The sequence below is a fragment of the Phocoena sinus genome, chromosome 20 (genome assembly GCF_008692025.1).
Source record: "Phocoena sinus isolate mPhoSin1 chromosome 20, mPhoSin1.pri, whole genome shotgun sequence".
In the NCBI taxonomy this organism is placed as follows: Eukaryota; Metazoa; Chordata; class Mammalia; order Artiodactyla; family Phocoenidae; genus Phocoena; species Phocoena sinus.
In genome coordinates this window covers 8,876,719-8,904,309 of record NC_045782.1, presented here as the reverse complement: position 1 = coordinate 8,904,309, position 27,591 = coordinate 8,876,719, and the positions used below count along the sequence as shown (strand labels likewise).

At 50.7% G+C, this 27,591-nt stretch overlaps 1 protein-coding gene across 1 annotated transcript; it reads left to right on the top strand.

Annotated features, from left to right (window-relative positions):
• The first annotated feature begins 69 nt into the window (after positions 1–69).
• Positions 70–20,900, top strand: POLR2A (RNA polymerase II subunit A). Its single transcript, XM_032616299.1, has 29 exons — positions 70–564; positions 6,359–6,491; positions 6,634–6,770; positions 6,863–7,036; positions 7,229–7,510; positions 7,823–7,984; positions 8,093–8,313; positions 8,911–9,043; positions 9,532–9,656; positions 9,743–9,953; positions 10,482–10,691; positions 10,774–10,942; positions 11,133–11,227; positions 11,373–11,576; positions 11,732–11,954; positions 12,401–12,584; positions 12,961–13,132; positions 13,226–13,331; positions 13,422–13,627; positions 15,503–15,727; positions 15,875–16,121; positions 16,410–16,510; positions 17,438–17,542; positions 17,636–17,818; positions 18,108–18,311; positions 18,499–18,685; positions 18,796–18,909; positions 19,061–19,210; positions 19,313–20,900. The coding sequence occupies exons 1-29, from the start codon at positions 472–474 to the stop codon at positions 20,467–20,469; spliced, it is 5,913 nt and encodes a 1,970-aa protein (XP_032472190.1). The 5' UTR covers positions 70–471; the 3' UTR covers positions 20,470–20,900.
• Positions 20,901–27,591: the final 6,691 nt, after the last annotated feature.

The window sequence follows — 27,591 nt, the reverse complement described above, 5'->3', positions numbered from 1 at the left end:
GGCGGGAAAGGAAGGGGCGGGGGAATGCCAGGGCGAATCTATAAAGGGCGTCATCCGGCCAGCTCGCTCCTCAGAAGCGCCGAGAGCGCGGCCGGGACGGTTGGAGAAGAAGGCGGCTCCCGGAAGGGGGAGAGACAAACTGCCGTAACCTCTGCCGTTCAGGAGCCCGGTTACTTATTTATTCGTTACCCTTTTTCTTCTTCCTCCCCCAGAACCTTTTCCTTTCCCTTCCTCTTTTTATTTTCTTTTTGGGAGACGAAAAATTTCCGGAAAGGCGGAGGAGAGCTCCTTTCGCCCCTTTTCGTTTCCCCGCCTCCTTTCCTCCCCCACCTTTTCCTCCTCCGGCTTTTTCCTCCCAACTCGGGGAGGTCCTTCCCGGCGGCCGCCCCGACAGGGTCTGAGCGCCTAGGTGCAGGCGGCGCAGGCTTTTTGTAGTGAGGTTTGCGCCTGCGCAGCGCGCCTGCCTCCGCGATGCATGGGGGTGGCCCCCCTTCCGGGGACAGCGCATGCCCGCTGCGCACCATCAAGAGAGTGCAGTTCGGAGTCCTCAGTCCGGATGAACTGGTAAGCGGCTCTGCCCTCTCACTCCTCCTCCCGCCCGCATGGCGGGCGGGGCTTGACGGCCGCCGCGGAAACTTGGCGCTTTTCCCTGCCCAAAGGAGGACAGGCGGGGAGGATGGGTCAGCAGCGCCAAGGCAGTGCAGAGTCCAGCCTCGCGGCCAACGAGAATTAAATTTTCCTAGGGGGTCAGCAAGCTTAGCTCTGTGTCCGAGCTGGGGGCCGGGCCGCAGGAGGGGCTGGAGGGTGAGAAGGAGGGCTAGAAGGTTGATTGGCTCCACACCGCAGATACCGACGTTAAGAGATACCACCCCAATCCTTTGGGTGAGAAGCCGAGCCCCAGATTTTTTCCCCTCCCTCTCTACAGTTATTAACTGAGCACCTGCTACGTGATAGACGTGACAGACGGTGGGGATGCAAAGCTGAAAAAGACAAAGACCCTGCCTTCTAGAGCACTTTCTTTGGGAAGGGGCAGGGGAGACAGACAATAAACACGAATAAATGAATGAACAAGATAATTCAGTTAAGGGCAGGTGCCTTGCATAAAGTGAAATGGTGTAATGCGATGGAGAGTGACCGAGGTGAGGCTGCTTTAGATGGGGTGGTGTCAGGGTATGGGAAGGCCTGTTTGAGGAGGTGACATTACTCGAATGATGAGAAGCAGCCAGTCTCCTAGGCCATAGATTCTAGGTCAGTAGCTTTTCAGGCAGAGGAAAGAGCAAGTGCAAAGTGCCGGAACGAGGGAATAACTTGGTGTGCCTCGGGGGCTGAAAGGTGGCCAGGGTGGCTGGGGTGTAGTGGGTGAGAAGGAGAGTATTAAACCATTCTTGGAGAAGCATGAGGTGGGGCAGTCCAGGTGGGACATTATAAATCGTGGTAAGGAATCTGGATTTCATTCTATTTTCAGTAGGAAGTCATTGGAGAATTATAAGCAGGAGAGTGATATCAAGTTTACATTTTTTAAAAAATTACTGCTTTGGGGCTTCCCTGGTGGCGCAGTGGTTGAGAGTCCGCCTGCCGATGCAGGGGACACGAGTTCGTGCCCCGGTCTGGGAAGATCCCACATGCCGCGGAGCGGCTGGGCCCGTGAGCCATGGCCGCTGAGCCTGCGCATCCGGAGCCTGTGCTCCGCAACGGGAGAGGCCACAACAGTGAGAGGCCCACGTACCGCAAAAAAAAAAAAAAAAAAATTACTGCTTTGATGGTCTTGTGAAGAACTGACTGGGGAAGAGAACTGAGAATGGAAGCAGGAAAGATGAGGGAGGAGGGAGAGCTGTTGGCCCTTTGGTGGACGCCTTTGTGGAGCAAACTGGAGGAAGCCAGGGGGCTGGAGAGAATGGAATTGAATGGCTCTGTTTGTGGATGGAGACAAGTTTGCTAGAGGAGGAGGCTCAGCTGTAGGAAAGTTGTGTCAGGAGTTAGAACCTCCCGAACTCAGACCACACCGAATAAATTCCAGATGGGGTTGAGGTTGAAATCTAAAAAACAAAACTGTAAAACACTTGAAAAATGCAGAAGGCTTCTGGAGGCTGATACCAGGGGCAGAAACCCTTAACCTTCTCTAACCCAAGTCTTGATTTTACTTCATAGCTGGTCAGTACCTGAAAGGATTAGTTTTTCTCTTTCTTGTTTCCTCAGTAGAATGTAAATTTCACCAGTGACTTTGTATTCACTTCTTTCTCCAGCATCTCAAATAGTGCCTGGCACATAATAGGCATGTACTAAAAGTTACTTGAATAAATGAGTGAACGAAATAATTGTACAGGTACATAAAGATACATGTAGAAGGATTTTTATTTCAACATTGTGTGAAATTATAAATCACCTAATTATTTATTAGTAAGGATTCTATTGAATAACTCAGGGTTTATTACAATAGAACAAGACCTTCCCAGTAGGTTAAACCCCCTGATCCCCTGTGCCCAAACTGCTGAGGCACCGCAGCAAACTCACAGGGGCCCAATGAGAGGTTTTAAATTTTTAAGAGAAGCACGGAAGCACAGCTGCGTTTGCCTGATGCCCTGGGAACTACTAGGTTGGGCAGTTCCCTTTCAGCATTAGGTGGCGCCAGAGCCCTTTTGATGACGTCATATCTTTGTGAAGCTGGGTTTTTAGCAGTTGCTAAATACTGGGCAAAAATCAGTGTAGAGCAAGAGATAAGAGTGGTGCTGGGGTGTGGATAAGGCCAAGAAGAGTTAGAGGATACTTTATAAAGAGGTGACATTTGAACTGGGCCTTAAAAATGAATAGAAGTTTGCTGGAAAGGCGGGCATGGGAAGAAAAGGAATTTTGAGGAATCTCTTGTGGTTGGAGCATAAATGTTGAGGACGGGGACCTTGGGTGTCTAACCTGTTATCACGTGGGCAGTGAGAACCAGTGTTTGGATGAAGGATTGGGGGCTAAAGTAGTTTGTGTATAATTCAAAGTATAACTTATGGTAGAGGGTTAGTCCAGAACATTCCGGGACAGCCCCTGGTCCAGTCTCAGTGCCCGGAAGCAGAGAGAGTCCTTAGAAGGTGGCTGGCTTGGTGAGCATGGACTTGGAGCAGAGAGAGGTGAAATGCTTTGAGTGTTGTTCTCCTTAGGCCTCTCTCTAGTGACTCTTCTGGCTGCCAGATTCAGGTCTGCGCCTGCTCTTGTGTGTTTCATTCAAGGTGAGCAAACCCCCTCTTTGTGCTTCTCATCAGACACGATGCAGCTGATGGGGTTCCAGCTTTGTGAATTTAGTCACCACAGGCCTGTCTCCCTGAGATTTCATCAGGTCATCTTGACGATCGTGGTGAAAGTTCAGAACCTCTTAGCCTTGCACCTGTAGACCATTTTGGTTTCTACCCAGCAGTGACTAATTAGATCCATTATGAGACGATTATTGGTTTGACTGTAAGGGAACAACCTTCTACCTCTTTTCAAGTTCTTTTTTTTTCTTTTTATCGAGATCTCCGAGGGCACTTCCCTGCAGTGGAGGGTCCTAAGGCAGTTTAGTTCAGTCTAACAAACAATTATTGAGAGCCATCGGGTCCAGGGTGATAGGGGAATGCTACCTGCCTGAGAGATGCTTATAATCTATGGGGAAGACAAACCCCAGTGGGTCATTTCATTGCATTATGAGATTTGCAGTGATGGAGGGATTATGGAAACACAGAGTGGGGCTCACCAGGCTGGCTAGTGAGGCTGTGGAAAGGCTTCTTGGAAGAAGCAGTGCCTGAGCTGCGTCTTCAGATAGCAGTTTGTCTTGTGGGGAGGGCATCCCAAGCAGAGATACAAAGACCCCAAGTAGTGGAGCACATATGCTGGGTGATAGGGGGGCTGCTGGGGAGTCAGCTACTGATGTGGAGGAAGAAAGGAAGGTGGAAACGTCATAAAACTCTTTGTAAGCCATCCTGCTGAATTTGGATATCATTCTGAAACAAGAGGGTATGATTAGATTTCCAAATTAGAAAGAGCACCCTGATCATAGTATGGATGGGTAGGAGAGAAGGGCTGGTGACCCATGGAACGCTTGGATACATACTACAAAGGACAGGCCTGAGCTAGGGCAGTGGGCGTAGGGATGGAGAAAAGGGGCAAGATTCAAGAACTGTTTGTTCAGGAGGTAAAATAACCTGTACATGGGCTTCCCTGGTGGCGCAGTGGTTGAGAGTCCGCCTGCCGATGCGGGGGACGCAGGTTCGTGCCCCGGTCCGGGAAGATCCCACATGCCGTGGAGCGGCTGGGCCCGTGAGCCATGGCCGCTGAGCCTGTGTGTCCGGAGCCTGTGCTCCGCAACGGGAGAGGCCACAACAGTGAGAGGCCCGCGTACCGCAAAAAAAAAAAAATAATCTGTATTTGGTGAATGATTGGATAATAACAGCTGTCATATATTGAACACCTATTCCATCTTGGGTTTCAGCAGGTTAATTAAATCCTTAATGGTTATATAGATGATAAGTGATAGAGCTAGAATTGCAAATTAGAGGTCTCTGACTCCAGGCCATGCTTGTTCCACTGCTTTCTGACTGTGGGTAAGGAAGGGTAAGTGTTGGTTTCTGACTTGAGTTCCACTACCTTAGATGGGGACTAAAGGAAAAGGAGAGATTTTTGTGGAGAAGGGAGCTTGCTTTTAGACATGTTGGATTTGATTTATCAGGGGGATATCTACAGGGGGTTCAGTAGGTGGTTCAGTATGTTAATCCGAAGTCCAGAAGAAAGGTGAGGCCTGGAGGGTAGAGATTTGTTGTGAGTAAATAGAATCATGGCATAACATTTGGGTGTGATGAGAAGTGTGGATGCGCTAAAACCTTGGGGAGTGGCAGTGTTTAAGGAGCAGACCAAGGCACCCCTTCCCCTTTGGAGCAGTGTTTGTTTTCTCTGTCTGTGAGTTTGTTCTGTTTTGTAAATAAGTTCATTTGTATCATGTTTTAGATTCCACATGTAAGTGATGTCATATGATACTTGTCTTTGACTTCACTTAGCATCATAATCTCTAGGTTCATCCATGTTGCTGCAAATGGCATTATTTCGCTCTATTTTGTGGCTGAGTGGTATTCTGTTGTATATATGTACCACATCTTCTTTATCCATTCATCTGTCAATGGGCATTTAGGTTGCTTCCATGTCTTGGCTATTGTAAATAGTGCTGCTTCAAATCCTAGAGTTGAAGTAATTGTTTCTGCTGCAGTATAGTAGAATGGGATGAGCATGTGTTTGGGATCGCAGGGGGGTGGGTATGACGTCTGCAGGCTCCTTGAGATTGAGGCCTTGGGCAGTCACTTTACACAGCCTCAGGTTTCTCATGTCTAAGAGACAGGAATTCACTCCTAGACGGTTAGTGGTTAGGGGAAGAGAAACAAGGTACATTAGGTACGTTTGGTACCTGGCATGAAGTTGACACTGAGAAGCTTTTATTAAATTCTTCTAAGGTCTTCCCTCTGGAAGTTTAGCAGACCAAAGCTTAGCTAATTTTAAAGTTCTTGGTTTTCAGTGTGTGAAAAGATGCCAAAGGTTTCCTTGAACAGCCTTTAGCTCAGAGCAGAAATCTCTTCTCCAAGTTGTACCTACTTCTGAGCCCATCCTTCCCTCCCTTTCCTCCACTGAATTGGTCCCACTGAGTCCTGGCTCCACCTTGCCCAGGATTCCGGCCCTTGGCTCTGCCTCCATCTCTTGAGGCTCCAGGGTTCACTTCTGCTCCAGATAATTTTCAACAACCTCTGCTCTAGCGCCCCCCTCTCCTGTTCTATCCTAAAATATCTGAACATGGAAGGGTTCAGGTTGACCCAGGCCCTTGAGAAGGAGGAGGTGACAAGGATGGGGGCAAAGAGTGCCTAACTTTAGGAGCGTGTCTTGGGCAGAGCACTTGGGCTGTCATGATGAGGGTGCCTTACAGGGAGGTTCTGGCCTTGATTTCAGCTTTGGGAAAGAAACAAGGCATTGAATTTTTCCCTCTTGAAACAACTTTTATTTCTTTTGCTGTTAAATTCTGTAGATGACAGTGACCTAGAATTCAACCCAGTAGGATATCCAGGGTTCAAGTCCTAGAGGTAGGTGACGTGTACGGAGCCCAGAGTTGACCACACACTAGTCTGAGCGCCCCCTCCCGCTCAGACAGTGACTGGAACGAGCTTTTGACTTGCGATACTTGACTTTGGCATTTCCAGAGTCAGATATCACACACGCTGACCCCCATTTCCCTCGCTTCAGGCTAAACCTGCTTAGTTCTTCTGTAAGTAGTTTGGGGTTTTTTAAGGCCTTAGTACAGAGCTCAGCCACGAAGTCTGGAAACTAGGAATTCTATTTACTTGTTATTGGCCTTTCTTTGCTGCAGAAACGAATGTCTGTGACAGAGGGCGGCATCAAATACCCAGAGACCACCGAGGGAGGCCGCCCCAAGCTTGGGGGGCTGATGGATCCGAGGCAGGGGGTGATTGAGAGGACTGGCCGCTGCCAAACCTGTGCAGGTGAGCGCTGGGGGCCGGCACAGGACCCTAGAGGGAGGGAGAGGCTTGTCCTTACTGAAAGCCAGGACTGGGGGTGGACACCTGCAAACCTGGTCTCTGAGGTGAGTGCTGGGAGGAAAGTGTTGTATGTGTGTTCCCACAGGAAACATGACAGAGTGTCCTGGCCACTTTGGCCACATTGAGCTGGCCAAACCTGTGTTCCATGTCGGCTTCCTGGTCAAGACAATGAAAGTTTTGCGCTGCGTCTGCTTCTTCTGCTCCAAATTGCTTGTGGACTCTGTGAGTGGGAGATGGGCTCTGGCCTGGGGAAGGGGTTGCTGGGGGGTGGGCAGGGGAGCACCCCAACTGACCATGCTCTGCTCTGTCCACAGAACAACCCAAAGATCAAGGACATTTTGGCTAAGTCCAAGGGGCAGCCCAAGAAGCGGCTCACACATGTCTATGACCTCTGCAAGGGCAAAAACATCTGCGAGGGCGGGGAGGAGATGGACAACAAGTTCGGTGTGGAGCAGCCTGAGGGTGATGAGGATTTGACCAAAGAAAAGGTAGCCGGGGCTGCCCAGACTCTTGGGAGGGGGTGAGGGCTGGTCCCAGAGGCCCGGAGGGAAGAAGATGGGGAGGCAGTGGAAGCAGCAGGAGCCCGAAGGTCACAGAAGAGCGGGAGGGGCGGCCTGGCCAGGTGTTGGGGGAGAAGGCCCGGCCTCTGCGCTCTGATGGCCCCTCTGTCTCCTTGGAAGGGCCACGGCGGCTGTGGGCGGTACCAGCCCCGGATCCGGCGCTCCGGCCTGGAGCTGTACGCAGAGTGGAAGCACGTCAACGAGGACTCTCAGGAGAAGAAGATCCTGCTGAGTCCTGAGCGGGTGCACGAGATCTTCAAACGCATCTCAGATGAGGAGTGCTTCGTCCTGGGCATGGAGCCTCGCTACGCCCGGCCCGAGTGGATGATTGTCACTGTGCTGCCCGTGCCCCCGCTCTCCGTGCGGCCTGCTGTTGTGATGCAGGGCTCTGCCCGCAACCAGGTCAGTGCCTGCAGGGCCCTGCCGCTCAGCTAGGCCAGGTGTCCGCGCGGAGGGAGGCCGGTGGCGGGGACGAAGGCATGCGAGGGTGACGGATGGGTCACCTGGGCCTGAAGATACCCTGCCGCTTGCTGGCTGTGTGAGCCCCTTAAGGAGGTTAGAGCTCACAAAGGTGCTTCTGGATCTGTGAACTGAGAGCCCAGCGCTGCCTCCCAGGGAGGTGTGACGGGAGGGTGAGAGGCACCGCGTGTTGGCACGTGCAGACTGAGCACTCAGGGTTGGCTGGATTGTGATGCTTCTGACTTCCTGCCTCAGGATGACCTGACACACAAACTGGCCGACATCGTGAAGATCAACAATCAGCTTCGGCGCAACGAGCAGAACGGCGCGGCCGCGCACGTCATCGCTGAGGACGTGAAGCTCCTCCAGTTCCACGTGGCCACCATGGTGGACAACGAGCTGCCTGGCTTGCCTCGTGTGAGTGGACAGGCTCCCTGTGCCCTGCGCCTGGACGAGAGGGGAGGGCGCCTGGCTGGGGGCCGGTGCTGACTGCTGGGGTGCCCCCCACCCTGCGTTTCCTCACAGGCCATGCAGAAGTCTGGGCGTCCCCTCAAGTCCCTGAAGCAGCGGTTGAAGGGCAAGGAAGGCCGTGTGCGCGGGAACCTGATGGGCAAGCGGGTGGACTTCTCGGCCCGCACTGTCATCACCCCCGACCCCAACCTCTCCATTGACCAGGTTGGCGTGCCTCGCTCCATTGCCGCCAATATGACCTTTGCGGAGATCGTCACCCCCTTCAACATTGACAGGTGTGCACAGTTCAGAAGCCCTGCCTGGAGGGGTCGGGGAGGGTGGGGGGAATGGGCTCGGAGCAAGAAGGAGAGAGTGTTGAAGTTTATTATTATTATCATTATTTTTTTTAACTTTATCTTTGGCTGTGTTGGGTCTTCGTTGCTGCATGCAGGCTTTCTCTAGTTGCGACGAGCGGGGGCTTCTCTTCGTTGTGGCGCGCGGGCTTCTCATTGCGGTGGCTCCTCTTGTTGCAGGAGCACGGGCTCTGTGTGTGCGGGCTTTCTCTAGTTGCAGCATGCAGGCTCAGTAGTTGCGGTACACGGGCCCTAGAGCACGCGGGCTTCAGTAGTTGTGGCACACGGGCTCTAGGGCACACGGGCTCAGTTGTTGTGGCGCACAGGCCTAGTTGCTCCGCGGCATGTGGGATCTTCCCAGACCAGGGATCAAACCCATGTCCCCTGCATTGGCAGGCGGATTCTTAACCACTGTACCACCAGGGAAGTCCCAAGTGTCGAAGTTTAGAAGTTTGGGTTCTCACTTGGGGCTTTGGGGTGAGGGTGGCAACAAGGGCTTTTTGGGAAGCATTTTGTTCATTGCATCCCTTTCCTTCCTAGACTTCAGGAACTAGTGCGCAGGGGGAACAGCCAGTACCCAGGGGCCAAGTACATCATCCGGGACAACGGTGATCGCATTGACCTGCGTTTCCACCCCAAACCCAGTGACCTTCACCTGCAGACTGGCTATAAGGCATGTGTAATAGGCCAGGGCCTCTCTTACCTGAGCAGGAAGCTTTCTGGACTGGGGGCCAGCTGGAGTGGGCCGTCTGAGGCTGTCCTGTTCATTAGAATCCAAGCTTAAGAGACTCCTGCTGTCCTAGGCAAGCCTGTAGCTGCCAGCCCCTGGCATTCAAGGTGGGGGTCACGTAAACCCACGGGCAGCAAGAGGGACACAGGGCAGAAAGAGATCCGGGGGGAACGGAGCAGAAGGCTTCATGTTCAGAGTCTCTCGCGGTTTTCTTTCCCAGCTGAGTTCCCTGAGGTTTGGGGACTACGTCTTCGTTTTCTCTGATAGCCTGGAATCTAGCCCTAGGGCCTGGCCCAAAGCTCGTGGTTGATAAGCGTTTCAAGTGAAATAACACCACAGTGTCGTCTGTTTCAAAGCATCTTAGGTCCCCTATCACTTCATTCTTAGCATACCTCCTTCACTGAGGTTTTTCCCACACCTCACCTCCTTAGGTGGAACGGCACATGTGCGATGGGGACATTGTTATCTTCAACCGGCAGCCAACTTTGCACAAAATGTCCATGATGGGACATCGGGTTCGCATTCTGCCCTGGTCTACTTTTCGCTTGAATCTTAGGTCAGTCCGCCGGCTGGGGCTGGGCTGGGCTGCTCCCTGGGTCTCACTGTGGCATCTTTCCAACTCACTTCCCTCTTTGGCTACAGTGTGACAACTCCATACAATGCCGATTTTGATGGGGATGAGATGAACTTGCACCTGCCACAGTCCCTGGAGACGCGGGCTGAGATCCAGGAGCTCGCCATGGTGCCACGCATGATCGTCACCCCCCAGAGCAATCGCCCAGTTATGGGCATTGTGCAGGACACGCTGACCGCAGTGCGCAAATTCACCAAGAGGGACGTTTTCCTGGAGCGGGTGTGTGGTCCTTGGCTGGAGGAAACCTGGCCTGGGCGGGCAGGGGCCCAGCACAGCAAGGATGGGGGGAGGAGCAGTGACTTATGCCCTGACTTGCTCTGCACTGACCTGTATGTGAGACAGCAGAAGGAAAGGGAGTGAGCAAAGATTGAGGCCAAAAACGGTGTATGGCTTTAGCTCCCCATTTAATTTCTCAAAATGTCATGTAATTTTAGGTATCACCTGGAAAGTAAAGGCGAAGAGAGAAATAAGACTTTGTTGAAGTTCTGTTTATCTATTTCTTTTTTACTTTCTCTTTGTTTCCTAATTATTAAAAGTAATTTGTACTTAACTGTTTAAAGAAAAAACAATCCCAAAGTCTCGCTATCACAGTTAAGTTTTTAGTAAAAGTTTGGAAAACACTTTTCCTGCCATCACTTTGCCTTCAAAGTCTGGCTTTCCCCTTGGGGCAGTGAGGCCTCCCCTGACATTCCCAAGAGGTGAGACCTCCAGTTCTGACTTCTTGTCTTTCTTGCTCTTTTTCTCCAGGGGGAGGTGATGAACCTCCTGATGTTCCTGTCCACGTGGGACGGCAAGGTCCCACAGCCAGCCATCCTGAAGCCCCGGCCCCTGTGGACAGGGAAGCAGATCTTCTCCCTCATCATACCCGGCCACATCAACTGTATCCGCACCCACAGCACCCATCCCGATGATGAGGACAGTGGCCCTTACAAGCACATCTCTCCTGGGGACACCAAGGTAGGGCCTGGCTTCTGGTTGTGTGGGGAAGGGCTTTGGACATGGAAGCCACAGCGGGGGCTGTGAATGGTGCTCTCTGCAGGTGGTGGTGGAGAACGGGGAGCTGATCATGGGCATCCTGTGTAAGAAGTCTTTGGGCACATCAGCTGGCTCCCTGGTCCACATCTCTTACCTAGAGATGGGTCATGACATCACCCGCCTCTTCTACTCCAACATTCAGACTGTCATTAATAACTGGCTCCTCATTGAGGGTAAGCCTAGGGGCTCTACCACATCCTCTGTAAATCCTGTGTCCATCTCACTTCTTACTGCTCTTTTCCATCCCTTTCTCTTCCCCCCCTTGGATTTGGTGTCCCTCCATCTACTCTCTTGGCTGTGATTCCATCCCATGTTTCTTGGGAGTACAAAGAAGGTGTTGCTGATGCTTCTCTTTATTTCTAGGTCATACCATTGGCATTGGGGACTCCATTGCTGATTCTAAGACTTACCAAGACATTCAGAACACTATTAAGAAGGCCAAGCAGGATGTAATAGAGGTGAGAGGGAAGGCTGAGCAAAGACTGAGTGAGAGCTTCTCAGTGGCTTTGAACTGAGGAGTGAAGGGGACATTGGGATTGGAGAGACGGGGACCAGAAGACACTGACGTCTCCCTGAGAACGCAGCCTGCTCCTGTGCACGCAGGTCATCGAGAAGGCGCATAACAACGAGCTGGAGCCCACCCCGGGGAACACTCTGCGGCAGACCTTTGAGAACCAGGTGAACCGCATTCTCAACGACGCCCGAGACAAGACTGGCTCCTCTGCCCAGAAATCCCTGTCTGAGTACAACAACTTTAAGTCAATGGTGGTGTCCGGGGCTAAAGGTTCCAAGATCAACATCTCCCAGGTGGGGAGCCTTGTCTTTCCAGAACTGGGGCCACACTGAAGGTGGGGAGGAGGACGGAAGGGGTGTGCTGCTGCGGGGGTTGGGGGAAAAGTATGGGGAACTCCTATTCTCAAGGCAGAGGGAGTTGGACGCACCCCACCTTTTCTGTTCCCCAGGTCATTGCTGTCGTCGGGCAGCAGAACGTGGAGGGCAAGCGGATCCCGTTTGGGTTCAAGCACCGGACTCTGCCTCACTTCATCAAAGATGACTATGGGCCTGAGAGCCGTGGCTTCGTGGAGAACTCCTACCTGGCCGGCCTCACGCCCACCGAGTTCTTCTTCCATGCCATGGGGGGTCGTGAGGGGCTCATCGACACAGCTGTCAAGACTGCTGAGACTGGTGAGGACTTTGGATCCAGGGCCCTTCCACGGGCTGGTCCCAGAGAGGACCGCAGGCAGAGAAGCCCCTGGGGAGTTTGAGCGGGGTTCTCAGGCTAAAGTCTTCTATCCTCAGAGAAGTAATTTTGACCTTTGTGGAAAGAATAGAGACTAAAGGTCAAGAGTTAGGCAAACACTCTTGTTCTGGTTGCCGTGCAGCATTCCATGATGCAGGGCTAGAGCCTCAGGGTCTCTGCTCCTGACCTATCACATGGATGGTGTTTCCTAGGGGTCTCTACTGGACCCTGGGTCTGTCTGGTGGTGGGCATGGCTTTCATTGAGAGGCCTTGGGGATGAGAGGCTACTAGCTGGCTCTCCTGAGGACCAGAGTGGCCAGCAGGTCTTGTCCTGAGACAGGGAGGCTCCTCTTCTTGCTCTGGGTCCCTCAGTTGATTCCCTCCCCCTCAGGATACATCCAGCGGCGGCTGATCAAATCCATGGAGTCGGTGATGGTGAAGTATGACGCCACCGTGCGGAACTCCATCAATCAGGTGGTACAGCTGCGCTATGGTGAAGACGGCCTGGCGGGCGAGAGCGTTGAGTTCCAGAACCTGGCTACCCTCAAGCCTTCCAACAAGGCTTTCGAGAAGAAGTGAGAAGGCGGCAGGCGGGTGGTTCTTGCCCCTGGGCTCGGGGCCAGAGTGGTAGGGGTTCTCCTCCCCCCACACGGTGAGATCACCTGGACCGTGTCTTGCAGTGGACCTTATACCGCCCCTTCCCCACCCATCTGGCAGCAGCTGCAAGATGGGAGAGGACGGATGGAGACCAGAGTTGAGACCCGCCCCCACTTTGTACAGAGGGGTGAGCGTAAGCTCAGGCGCCATTGCACGTCCTTGGGTCTGGATCTTACGTTTCCCCACCCAGGATTATTCACAGCCCTGTTCCTGTGGGCTGCAGATCTCAGGAGCCTCACACTGTTCCTTGATCAGGGCCCTCCTGCCCCTTGACTCCGCCCCTGTCACCTGCAGGTTCCGCTTTGATTATACCAATGAGAGGGCCCTGCGGCGCACCCTGCAGGAGGATGTGGTGAAGGACGTGCTGAGCAACGCACACATTCAGAATGAGCTGGAGCGAGAATTTGAGCGGATGCGTGAGGACAGGGAGGTGCTCAGGGTCATCTTCCCAACTGGTGACAGCAAGGTGTGTGTGGGTGGGAAGGGCTGGGCTGGAGAAGTGCTGGCCCTGCATGGCTGGCCCTGACTTGGGGTCCTGCCTCCTTCCCTCCTGCCTCAGGTTGTCCTCCCCTGTAACCTGCTGCGCATGATCTGGAACGCTCAGAAGATCTTCCACATCAACCCTCGCCTTCCCTCTGACCTGCACCCCATCAAGGTGGTAGAGGGTGAGTACCTGCTTCAGGACCGCCAGGCCAGGCAGGCTCTGCTAGCAGCGTCCTGGTCTACAACCTCTTCATCCCTCGTTTGGCCCTTAGGTGTCAAGGAGCTGAGCAAGAAGCTGGTGATTGTGAATGGGGACGACCCACTGAGCCGGCAGGCCCAGGAGAACGCCACCCTGCTCTTCAACATCCACCTGCGGTCCACGCTGTGCTCCCGCCGCATGGCCGAGGAGTTTCGGCTCAGCGGAGAGGCCTTCGACTGGCTGCTCGGAGAGATCGAGTCCAAGTTCAACCAAGCCATTGTGAGTGTTGTACTCCTCACCCCAGCCTTGGTTCTCTTCTCTGATCTATTGATTTCTCTGGGCTCTGAGAACAGCCCACCTCTGCCCATAACTGCATAATAATAGATCTCATTCATTGAGACACTGCTGTGAACCAAGTCCTGTGTTGAAGGCTTTATACCTTTATTCCTTAGCAGTCCTAAGAAGACCCTAGTGGGGGGGGGCTGTTAGTCCCATGTTGCAGAGACAAAAAGTGAACTTTGAAGAGGCAAACACATGAAAAGATGCTCAGTATCAGTAGCCGTCAGGGGAATGTAGTTCAAAACCACGAGATACCACTGCACGCTCCCTAGGGTGACTAGAAAAAAACAAGTGTTGGCGAGGATATAGAGAAATTGGAGCTCTCATACACTGCTGGTGGGAATGTTGCAACTGCTTTGGAAAACAGTCTGGCAGGTTCTCAAAAGTTTAAACATAGAGTTACCATATGACCCAGCAGTTTCACTCCTAGGAATATGCCCAAGAGAATTGGAAGCACACGTCCACACAAAAACCCATACACAGATGTTCGGAGCAGTATTTTTCATAATAGCCAAGCAGTGGAAGCAACTGAAATGTTCATCCATTGATGAAGGATGAACAAGATAAGGGAATATTATGCTGTGGTAAAAAGTAATGAGCTTCCCTGGTGGCGCAGTGGTTGAGAGTCCGCCTGCCGATGCAGGGGACGCGGGTTCGTGCCCCGGTCTGGGAAGATCCCACGTGCCGCGGAGCGGCTGGGCCCGCGAGCCATGGCCGCTGGGCCTGCGCGTCCGGAGCCTGTCCTCCGCAACGGGAGGGGCCACGACAGTGAGAGGCCCGCGTAACGCATAAAAAAAAAAAAAAAAAAAAAAAAAAAAAAAAAAAAAAAAAAAAAAGTAATGAGCTGTCAAGCCATAAAAAGACAGGGATCAACTTTAAATAGTATTACTAAGTAAAGAAGTCAGTCTGAAAAGGCTACATACTGTATGATTCCAATTAAAAGATTAAATTTTGGGGACTTCCATGGCGGTCCAGTGGTTAAGACTTCACACTTCCACTGCACGGGGTGTGGGTTCGATCCCTGGTCAGGAGCTAAGATCCTACATGCCTTGTGGCCAGAAAACCAAAATGTAAAACAAAAGCAATATTGTAACAAATTCAATAAAGACTTTAAAAATAGTCCATGTCAAAAAAAAATCTTTAAAAAAAAAAAGATTAAATTTTATGGTATGTGATTATATCTCAATTAAAATAATGCATTGCGGGGGACTTCGCTGGTGGCTCAGTTGTTAAGAATCCGGCTGCCAACGCAGGGGTCACGGGTGCGATCTCTGGTGCAGGAAGATCCCACATGGCACAGAGCAACTAAGCCCGTGCGCCACAACTACCGAAGCCCGCGCACCTAGAGCCCGTGCTCCGCAACGAGAGAAGCCACCGCAGTGAGAAGCCCGTGCACCGCAACGAAGAGTTGCCCCCGCTCACTGCAACTAGAGAAAGCCCACGTGCAGCAACGAAGACCCAATGCAGCCAAAGATAAATACTTTAAAAAAAATTATTTAAAAAAATGCATTGGGGAGCTTCCCACTTAGAAGACTATCATCAAATGAATATTTACCCTGTGACTTTAGCACACAGCACTTTTAGAAATGTGGGGTTTAGATGACATAGTCCCTATTCCTGGGTGTGCAGCACGTCTGGGGCTGAATGGCAGGTGTAAATTGAAATGCCGTCTGAGGAAGGGGATGATCAAATAAGACTGATTTGTTTAAATCTCTGCCTTTTCCAAACACCTCTGCCCAGCCCTGACATGTCTCACTCTCACTCACCGGTGGGGAGGGATTTGCTCTTCTGAGGCCAGCTCTTCTTACTCCCCAGGCCCATCCTGGGGAAATGGTGGGAGCTCTGGCTGCACAGTCCCTTGGAGAACCTGCCACCCAGATGACTCTGAACACCTTCCACTATGCTGGTGTGTCCGCCAAGAATGTGACACTGGGTGTGCCCCGACTTAAGGAGCTCATCAACATTTCCAAGAAGCCAAAGACCCCCTCACTTACTGTCTTCCTGCTGGGCCAGTCTGCTCGAGATGCTGAGAGAGCCAAGGTGCGGCTTAGGGTAACGGGCTTTGTGGCAGGAGGAGGAGGGGACTCCTTCCCTTAAGTAAAGCGTTTGGCAGTCCCTCTGCAGGTGGCTTTGAAGAGGCCTTTGGAGCCACCCAAATGCCTGTCACGAATCCCTTTTTTTCCCCAGGATATTCTGTGCCGCCTGGAACATACAACGCTGAGGAAGGTGACGGCCAACACGGCCATCTACTATGACCCCAACCCCCAGAGCACGGTGGTGGCAGAGGATCAGGAGTGGGTGAACGTCTACTATGAGATGCCTGACTTTGATGTGGCCCGAATCTCCCCCTGGCTTTTGCGGGTGGAGCTGGACCGGAAGCACATGACTGATCGGAAGCTGACCATGGAGCAGATTGCCGAGAAGATCAATGCTGGTGAGGCTGGGGTCCTGCCTAGGCCCCCGCCCGCCCTGTCCTGTCCCTGTGCTCGTCCCAGACAAGGCGCCCACACCCACCACCTTCCACTCACTGGTTCTGCTCCTCCAGGACACCCCTTCTCCAGGTCCCGTCTGCACTGCTTTTTCCTTCTCATTGTTTCCCCTCCCTCTTTCTAGAAGGGTTCTGTGGGAAGGAGGGGAAAGCTGAGAGAGAGCCCATATGGGGAAAGCAGCGGACGAGCCATGAGCAGAAGCAGTCCTGCAGCTGCAGTTCTCATTTTCCCAGGTTTCGGTGATGACTTGAACTGCATCTTTAACGATGATAATGCAGAGAAGCTGGTGCTCCGTATCCGCATCATGAACAGCGATGAAAACAAGATGCAAGAGGTAAACGGGACCCAAGCAGAAATTTATACGTCAGACATAGAAAGCCGTTAAATCTGGTTCCTGACCAAAAACATTAAAATGAAAGCAGCATTGAGTGCCAGTCACACCACCTAAAGTAGAGATGGGGGGAGGGTGGGTAGCAACGATCTGTAAGAAACGTGAAGCAGCAGCCATATAGATAAAACAGGCGGTGTTGGGGAATTCTCTGGCCGTCCACTGGTTAGGACTCTGCGCTTTCACTGCCTAAGGTGTAGGTTCAATCCCTGGTCGCGGAACTAAGATCCAGCAAGCTGCGGGGTGTGGCCAAAAAAAAACAGCCCCAAAACAGATGGTGTTGATTTGGTGGTGTCCCCATAACCCGGTCACTTGACTCTCTCCTCCCTGCGGCTCCTGTGTGAGGGCAGGTCGGACAGTAGGAATTGCTGTGTCCTAGGGAAAGTGGTGTGACAGCGGGTCAAACAAGACCCAGGAAAATGTTTGACCAGTGACTTCACTCCTAGGCACGGCTCCTAAAAAATTGTTCAGCAGATGTGGATACCTTAATAATACAAACTCAGAACTTACTGTTGAACTGGGGGAGAGTAGATAAGAATGTGTGGATACACGTCCATTAGAGATCACACGTCAAGGCGTTAGTGGGCGGGCGAATGCTCGGTGAGTGCCAGGACGAGAGCAGAGGTGCTGTGCGCTTTGTTACAGCCCTTGGAGCACGCACAAGAGTGGGAATCGTGTTAAGGTGGTGGAGTGTGGTTGCCTTTTCTGAGGTTTTTTTAAGTACCATCGTAAAAACACGATAGAAAGTAACCTCGCTGGAACTGAAGAGAGCAGGTCTGGGCCACACCTGGCTTTCCAGGTCAGGCTGTGGTTTGGGGTGAGGGCGGGAAGAGACCTGAGAATCCTAGGAGGGCTGACTCGCTCTTGTTGCAGGAAGAAGAGGTGGTGGACAAGATGGATGACGACGTCTTCCTGCGCTGCATCGAGTCCAACATGCTGACAGATATGACCCTGCAGGGCATCGAGCAGATCAGCAAGGTCAGCCGTTCCCTCCCTGCAGCCCGTCCAGACCCTCTTCCTTCCCTCCCCATCCCCACCCGCCCAGCCTGAGCTCGCTCTGCCCCCCCGCAGGTGTACATGCACTTGCCGCAGACGGACAACAAGAAGAAGATCATCATCACAGAGGACGGGGAGTTCAAGGCCTTGCAGGAGTGGATCCTGGAGACGGATGGCGTGAGCCTCATGCGGGTGCTGAGCGAGAAGGACGTGGACCCTGTGCGCACCACGTCCAACGACATCGTGGAGATCTTCACGGTGAGCCCCTCAGAGCCTTCTTCCCAGAGCTCAGCTTTCTTCCCGGGTCCCTCTGGCTCAAGGCCCCCTCCGTAGGTCTCGGGCAGTGGTTGTGGTCCGTGCTCTCCCCTCAGGAGAGGGGCTGGTCAGGTGGTTTTATGCCTGAATCCACTTTTGCGTCTGGGCTTCATTGACTCCTGACTGTCCCTCTGTGGATCTGGGTGGTGGCAGCAGGAGGAGAGCAGTTACTCGGTCTTGACCCTTCCCCACCCTTGACCCCCCACCCCCACCCCTGCAATCCGCATGCCAGGTGCTGGGCATAGAAGCCGTGCGGAAGGCCCTGGAGCGGGAGCTGTACCACGTCATCTCCTTCGATGGTTCCTACGTCAATTACCGGCACTTGGCTCTCCTGTGTGATACCATGACCTGTCGTGGCCACTTGATGGCCATCACCCGACACGGAGTCAACCGCCAGGATACCGGACCTCTCATGAAGTGCTCCTTTGAGGAAACGGTAATGGCAGAAGTTCTGAGCGGGTAGAAGGAGAGAGAGCAGGGAGGAGGGATTGCTGCGGGAAGAGGGCATCCTCCACTGTGTGTGACGGGCCTCGGTGCGGTTCCATGGCTGGGTGGGTGGCTGTAACAGTGGTGGGACATAGCGGGGTGGGGTCTGACGGCACGCCCCCTCTTCCGAGGTTTAGGTGGATGTGCTTATGGAAGCAGCTGCACATGGAGAGAGCGACCCCATGAAGGGGGTGTCTGAGAACATCATGCTGGGCCAGCTGGCTCCGGCCGGCACTGGCTGCTTTGACCTCCTGCTCGATGCAGAGAAGTGCAAGTATGGCATGGAGATCCCCACCAACATCCCCGGCTTGGGGGCTGCCGGACGTGAGTACGAGGGGCTACGAGGAGGAGGTGGGGCGGTGGGGAGGCTGCACGTGGGCGCGGCGGCCAGTCCCGGGGCTGTTCGCTGTGGGTCACTGTGCGCCTCTCTGCAGCCACCGGCATGTTCTTCGGCTCGGCCCCCAGTCCCATGGGAGGAATTTCTCCAGCCATGACACCCTGGAACCAGGGCGCAACCCCAGCCTATGGCGCCTGGTCCCCCAGTGTTGGTGAGTAGCCAGCCGGGAAGACGGCCCTCTGCGTGGTTCAGAGGGCGGGTGGGCTGGGCTCATGAGGGGTCCCCATGTGGAGATGCTGGGGGCTCTGGGAGTGTGGTGGGCTCCAGCTCTGGTTTTAACTGACGTTTCTCTCATTTCGCAGGGAGCGGGATGACCCCGGGGGCAGCAGGCTTCTCTCCCAGTGCTGCTTCGGATGCCAGTGGCTTCAGCCCTGGTTACTCCCCGGCCTGGTCCCCCACGCCGGGTTCCCCGGGCTCCCCTGGCCCCTCAAGTCCGTATATTCCCTCACCAGGTGAGTTGTCCTTGTCTGTCAAGGCCAAGTTCATTTCCTCCTTGATCTTTCTTCTGGGTGAGTCTCTCCATCGCTTAATGCCTTTCTGCTTCTCTCCCACAGGGGGTGCCATGTCTCCCAGCTACTCCCCGACGTCGCCTGCCTACGAGCCCCGCTCCCCTGGGGGCTACACGCCCCAGAGTCCCTCTTACTCCCCCACTTCACCCTCCTACTCCCCTACGTCTCCATCCTATTCTCCAACCAGCCCCAACTACAGCCCCACGTCACCCAGCTACTCCCCGACCTCACCCAGCTACTCCCCGACCTCACCCAGCTACTCCCCGACCTCGCCCAGCTACTCCCCGACCTCGCCCAGCTACTCCCCGACCTCACCCAGCTACTCGCCCACTTCCCCAAGCTACTCGCCCACATCACCCAGCTACTCGCCAACCTCTCCCAGCTATTCGCCCACCTCTCCCAGTTACTCGCCAACTTCACCCAGCTACTCTCCCACCTCACCTAGCTACTCTCCGACATCTCCAAGCTATTCGCCGACATCACCAAGCTACTCACCAACTTCCCCAAGTTACTCGCCCACCAGCCCTAACTATTCTCCAACCAGTCCCAATTACACCCCGACGTCACCCAGCTATAGCCCAACATCCCCCAGCTACTCACCTACTAGCCCCAACTACACACCAACGAGCCCCAACTACAGCCCAACCTCTCCAAGCTACTCTCCGACCTCACCCAGCTACTCCCCGACCTCACCAAGCTACTCCCCTTCGAGCCCACGATACACACCACAGTCTCCCACCTATACCCCAAGCTCACCCAGCTACAGCCCCAGCTCGCCCAGCTACAGCCCGACTTCACCGAAGTACACCCCAACCAGTCCTTCCTACAGCCCCAGCTCACCGGAGTACACCCCGACCTCTCCCAAGTACTCACCTACCAGCCCGAAATATTCGCCCACCTCCCCCAAGTACTCTCCGACCAGCCCCACCTACTCGCCCACCACTCCAAAATACTCGCCGACGTCTCCTACTTACTCACCAACCTCTCCGGTCTACACCCCAACCTCCCCCAAGTACTCACCTACCAGCCCCACCTACTCGCCCACCTCCCCCAAGTACTCACCCACCAGCCCCACCTACTCGCCCACTTCCCCCAAAGGCTCGACCTACTCGCCCACCTCCCCTGGCTACTCGCCCACCAGCCCCACCTATAGCCTCACCAGCCCAGCCATCAGTCCCGATGACAGTGATGAGGAGAACTGAGGGTGCGCAGTGCGCAGTGGCAGCCGGCTAGGGAAAGAGCGGCTTCAGGGTGTCGTGCAGTCCTCCCTCCCCTGAAGGGCGCAGGCCCCGGTCCAGCTCCCTTGTACATAGCTCCTTGTGACAAAGTTCCCTGTTGAGGTTCTGGTCCCATTTCTGCCGGGGCTTTTGTCTTGTTCTCCACTTGTGCCGTCTCAGAACCCACTCACCTGCAGTGGTGTTCTCCTTCTCGCCCTACCTACCCGAGGCCTGTCCCCAAATCCAGGATCCTCCTTGCCTTTGGCTTGATTCGGGAGGTAAAGGGTATTTTAACTTTTTGGTGGTAGTTCCTGCTCTGGGTCGTCACATCTGATTCTCCGGAAGAACAAAGTGAAAGCTGCCTTTTGTTTGTTACTTTTTGAATTTGAAATAAAGTTTACTAATTTTGACCAGAAGTGTGGCTGTTGAGTGCTTTATTAGGAGGCAAGAATACCCAGGCCCCTACTCCCTGTCTGGGCTGCTGTTCCATTTGTCATGTTTTAGCTGATCCCTGCTAATGGGGCAGGGGCAGGGGCAGGAAAACGAGCACAGACAGTACATTCACGGAACAAACACCTACTTTGTGCCAGGCTTTGCTCTGTCCCGGCTTTGTGGTTGAACAGATAGATACAGGCCTTGTCCTGCATTAAAGCAATATTGACATAACATCTTTTTTAACCAATTTTACTGATTATCATAATATGTAATTTAGAAAAGTACAGAAGCAGAAAAGTTATTGCCCTTAACACCGCCACTAGGAGGCATGTTTTCTTTCGGTATTTTTCCTACCTGTTTCTCGGGTCACTTCTAATCAGTCTTTGTTTTGGCCTCAAACCAACAATGAGAAGATTATGGTTACTAGGATATGTTTTAAAGCTGAAGTTAAAGAACTTGGTGATAATTTGCTATTTTCAGTTGGCTATTTCATATTTTGTTCCATTAGTTCCTTTTTTTTTTTAAATTTTGGCCACGTGGCTTGCAGGATCTCAGTTCCCTGACCAAGGATTGAACCCAGGCCCATGGCAGTGAAAGCCCAGAATCCTAACCACTAGGCCACCAGGGAACTCCCTGAAATATTTCAAAGGATAGTTTAGAAAGTAACATGGGGACTTCCCTGGTCATCCAGTGGGTGAGACTCTGTGCTCCCAATGCAGCGGGCCCAGGTTCAATCCCTGGTCAGGGAACTAGATCCTACAAGCATGCTGTGCAGCTAAGAGTTCGCATGCTGCAACTAAGAAGCCTGCATGCCACAACTAAGAAGTCCGCATGCTGCAGCTAAAAGATCCCACATGCCACGTGCTGCAACTAAGACCCAGCACGGCCAAAAGAAATAAATAAAAATAAATACGAAAAAAAAGAAGAAACATGGCCAAGATCTATTAATTTATCACTAAGATTATAGGTGGTAGATACCATTTTGCAGTATTTAATCCAGATCTTAAATTGTTTTGAAAGAGATGACTTGTTTTTATAAAAGGGTATTATAAAAGATCCAAGCACGGTAGAAAAATGAATAACATCTTCCCAATCCCCTGAATTACTGTTGGCAATTGGTGAACATAATTCCAGACAGCTCTTTCACCGTATAGAATGATAGAAGGATAGATAGAAAGAAATGGCTTTTTTCCTTGTGATGAGAACTCAGGATTTACTTTTTTTGTTTTAAGTTTTTTTTTCTTAGTATTTATTTATTCAGTTGCATTGGGTCTTAGTTGTGGCAGGCGGGCTCCTTAGTTGTGGTATGTGAACTCTTAGTTGTGGCACGCACGAGGGATCTAGTTCCCCGCCCAGGGATCGAACTCGGGGTCCCCTGCATAGGGAGTGCTGAGTCTTAACCACTGCGCCACCAGGGAAGTCCCAGGATTTACTTTTTCAACAACTTCCCAATATACTGTAAAGCAGTGTTAACTATAGTCATCATGTTGTACATGGCATCCCCAGTACTTATATTTATCTAACAACTGGAAGTTTGTACCTTTTGACCACCTTCATCTAATTCCTCCACCCCATGCCCCACCCCCATAACCACAAATCTGATTTCCTTTTGTATGAGTTTAGTTTGTGTTCTATTTGTTTTAGATTCCACATGTGACATTATATAGTAGTAGTAGTATTTTTTGTCTGCACCATGCAGCATGAGGGATCCTAGTTCCCTGACCAGGGGGTTGAACCTGAGCCCCCCACAGTGGAAGCGTGCAGTCCCAACAATTGGACCCCCAGGGAAGTCCCTGTATAATGTTTCTTTTTTCTCTGTTTGACTTTTTTCATTTAGCATAATGCCCTCAAGGTCCATCCATCTTGTCACAAATGGCAATTAAGGAAGTGAAATCTGCCAGGATGAGGCAAGCACAGTGCTCTCTGCAAGCGCAAAATTTAAGGGGCAACAATAAAACACATAATCAAGATAAATAATATTTTAATGCAATATTTAAAAACTCAAAATTAATGTAAAAGCCCGTGATGTATGAAATAGTAACAGTTTAAATTTAAAAAGGATCCAGATGAATGATTTTCCCCCGTTTGCCTCTGGCCCCGATGTGACTTGGCATGGCCCTGGTCTTTGCAGGTGTAGTTCCGTGGTCTCACATCTCTTTCGAGGACTCACAAGGCCTTGTTTGCTTGTGTGTTTCACAGTTTTAGAATGTGAGCTGCTCTTTTTCCTTGGAACTCTATCTGTGGGAGAACTTTGAGTCCTTGATCAAAGTGGCATACCTATAGAGAGAACGTGTATTTGCTTTCTCCTGGCGTGCGGCTGCACTAGCAACCTGGGAACCCTTTGCATTTTTAAAAAATTAATTAATTAATTTGGCTGCGTTGGGCCTTTGTTGCTCTGTGCGGGCTTTCTCTAGTTGCAGCGAGCAGGGGCTACTCTTTGTCTCAGTGCACAGGCTTCTCATCGTGGTGGCTTCTCTTGTTGCAGAGCACAGGCTCTAGGCACGCGGGCTTCAGTAGTTGCAGCACGCAGGCTCTAGAGTGCAGTCTCAGTAGTTGTGGCGCACGGACTTAGTTGCTCCGCGGCATGCGGGATCTACCTTGACCAGGGCTCGAACCCGTGTCCCCTGAATTGGCAGGTGGATTCTTAACCACTGGGCTGCCAGGGAAGTCCCCAGTTATGTACTCTTATCAATGTATTTAAATGGCTCATCTGTAGTCTTCTTACCACTGCTTCTCTGCTGTCATCTTTTTTATTCATCTGTCTGGAATGTTTTTCAGAAAAGGCTCATAATTGCCTCGTTATACTCCCTTAATCTTTTATTTTGAGACTATCTTCCTGTAGCCTTCAAAATTGAAGCACATCTTGGCTGGATATTTCTTTCCCTCACAATTTTGTGGACATTGCTTGATTTTTGTATTGGTTAGATTCTCCAGAGAAACAGAACCAGTAGAATGAATAAATATATATAAATAAATATATATATATATAAATTCATAAACAGGTAAATTCATATATATATATATATATATATATATATATATATATATACTATGAGGAATTGACTCAAGGCTCAAGGATTATGGAAGCTGAGAATTCCCATGATTTGCCATCTACAAGCTGAAGACCCAAGAAAACCAGTGGTGTAATTCAGCCCAAGTCTGAAGGCCTGAAAAGATTAGATGAGATGTCACAGCTCAACCAAGTGAGGCTGGAAAGAAAAGGGGTGAATTTCTCCTTCCTCCATCTTTTGTTCTATTCAGACCTTTGATGGATTGGACGATGCCATCTGCTTTACTGAGTCTACCAATTCAAATGCTAATCTCATCAAGGACACCTTTACAGACACACTCAGAAATAATATTTAATCTGGGCACCCTGTGACCTGTCAAGTTGACACATAAATTTAACCATGACCAGTCCACCCCTTTTCAATTTGTACCCAGATGCACCTCTTTAAACCATACTTAATCTCCAAATAAAGACAATAACAAGATCATAATTCCATGATGCAACTGTCATGTGTACAACTGAAAATACACTAACCCCTTTCCCAGAAGAAGAGGTGAAGTCTTTGAGTAGTGTTTAGTCTTCCTGATATGCCATAACTTAAATACTATGATGTAAAATTAACAATACTTAAATACTATGATATAGAGTCAATACATCTTATGTTACATGATAAGGGAATAAGGAAAGAAAACAAAGAGAGATACACATACACAAACATATTCATAAAGCAGAGAAAACAAAGAGAGATACACATACACAAACATATTCATAAAGCAATGAGGAAATAAATATTCATAACAGTTATAGTCCTAATTTCTGTAACTAGCCATGTGGTCATAGCTGGTATTTATAACTACCTTCTTCTACTACCCATTCTGTATTCCCTTTGCCTTCAGCAAGCACCTCAGCTGGTCATGGTTCTTCACTTGGTGGGGTGACCCAAACCTTCATTCTTGAAGGGGCTAGACCATTACTAATTCTTCCTCAATTGGATTGCTGTCATTTTCCATTGACTTTAATTACAGGACATGGTAATGCTAAGAGATGCCCACACATATTCTTCCTTACCTCCATGGTGGATAGTAGTCCAATTTCTCCTTGGCAGTCAGGATCAATCACCCCAGCTAGCCAACACCATAACTCCCTTCTTTGCCCGTTGAGTGAGAGGCATGAGATGCCCAAAGTGGCCGGGTGGCAGTCTTAACTTCCAGTTCAATGAAATCATTGTTGAGTCTCCTGGTGGAAGCATCCTTCCCTCTGGATCTAAGACCTCTAGGTCAGCAGAGCATAAAGTCATAGGAACAGGAAGCAAAAATGTTGCTGGTGAGTCATTAGGGGTAATAGTGAGTGGTGCCACTCCCTTGATTCCTGGACCCATGAATCCTGGCTATCAGAGAATCAGCACCATATATCAAATGCTGATTCAGAGCACAGACAGCCTCCCAAAGAACCTTGCCCCAGCCCTGCAAGGTATTGCCACCTAGCTAGCACTGGAACTGAGTCTTCAGAAGGCCGTTACATAGTTCTTTCAAGCCAGTTGCTTCAGGGTGGTGTGGAATATGGAGAGACCAGTGAAGTCCATGAGCGTGGTCCTATAGCCACACTTCTTTTGCTGTGAAGTGAGTTCTTTGATCAGAAGCAATGTGGTATGGACTACCATGACATGTGGATAAGTCCAGGGATGGTAGTTTTGGCAGAGTCATTGCACGCAGCATTGCATTTTGCCAAACGTATCCAGAGGGTCTATTCCAGTAAGAGTAAAACACTGCCCCGCCTATGGTGGAAGCCATCCAGTGTCATCAACCTGACAGCATCTCTCTGTCACGGACACTTCAGGCACCATTGGGTCTGCTGGATCCCGTGACCCGAAGGGCAGAGCAGCCTGCACAGCAGCCTGGACCTATCACACAGCCTTCTCTTGTTCTGGACCCCACTGAAAACTGCTTTTTGGGTCACTCAGTAAATGGGCCAAAGTAACGTACCCAAATGAGGACTATATTGCCTCTAGAAGCCAAAGAAGCCCTCTAGGCATTGTGCCTCTTTCTTTGGATGTGGGAGGGAGCAGATACAATGACTTATCCTTCACCTTAGAAGGGATATCTCAACATACTCCACACCCCCTGGACCCCCAGAAGGCCCCTGAATTTTAGTTGGATTTATTCCCCACCCTACAACACACAAATGTCTTACCGATAAGTCTAGAGGAGCTGCTACTTCTCACTCACTAGGTCCATAATGTCACTAGGTCGTAATGTCATCACTGGTATAGACCAGGGTGATAGCTTGTGGAAGGGAGAGGTGATCAAGATTCCTGCAAACTAAATTATGACATTGGGCTGGAGAGTTGATATATCCCAGAGGTAGGATAGTGAAGGTGTATTGCTGAGCTGAAAGCAAACTGCCTCTGGTGAGTCTTATGGACAGAGATCGAGAGAAAGGCTTTTGCTAGGTCAATAGCTTCATACCAGGTACCAGTGGATGTGTTAATTTACTTAAGCAATGAAATTGCATCTGGTCCAGCAGCTGCAATAGGCATCATCACCTGATGGTGGAATAGAATAGAGAGCCCAGATACTGACCCAGGCATATGTGGAATTATGATGTATTCCAGCAATGGAATGGCAGATCAGTGGGGAGAGGAGGAACTATTCAATTAATGAGGGAAAAAAAGACTGACCAAATATGCAAAAAAGATAAAAGTGGATTCCTATCTCATTCTCAGAAACCAATCCCTGATGAATTAAATGTTGAAAGAAAAAATTTAAACAGATAGTAAAAATAGATTAACATTATTTCTGAGGTTGGACTAACAAAATTTTTGTTAAATAAGAACCCCCCCAAAAAAAGTACTAATGCTAAAAGAAAAATGGACACATTTGAAAAAATTAAAATTACAAACAGCTATTCATCAAAAGACATCATGAATTGGATGAAGGCAGTCAAAATGTACAAACTTCCAGTTATAAGATAAACAAGGGGAATTCCCTGTCTGTCCAGTGGTTGGGGACTCAGGGCTTTCACCTCCGTGGCCCAGGTTCAATCCCTGGTCGGGGAAGTAGCATCCTGAAAGCCTCACGGTGAGGCAAAAACCACACAAACAAACAAAACATGTTCATAGAAGCAGTGCTTATAATAGCAAAAACATGGAAACAACTCAAGTGTCTGAGTTCTCACCACGAGGACAAATAAGTTTTTTTCTGTTTCTTTAATTTTGTATCTATATGAGATGATGAATGCTGAACCAGACTTTTTTCGATAATCATTTCATGATGCATGTAAGTCAAATCATTTTGTTGTACGCCTTAAACTTACACAGTGCTGGATGTCAATTATATCTCAATAAAACTGGACCAAAAAAAGACACGTCATGAATAAAGTAAAAAGAAGTAAGTTGCAAAACTGGCAAAAGAGGTTTGTAACACATACGACTGACTGACAGAGAATATATATTAAAAAAAAATCTTCTAAAGATGAATAAGGAAAGAATAAACCACCAATAGAAAAATGGGCAAAATACATGAACAGGGATTTGGGAGTCAAACAACAAACAATGAAGAGATGTTCAACTTTCTTTGTAACTAGGGAGATTCAAATCAAAATGATAGTTAACCACTACTTTACACTCAACTGATGGGCAGAAATTTAAAAGTCTGATAATACCA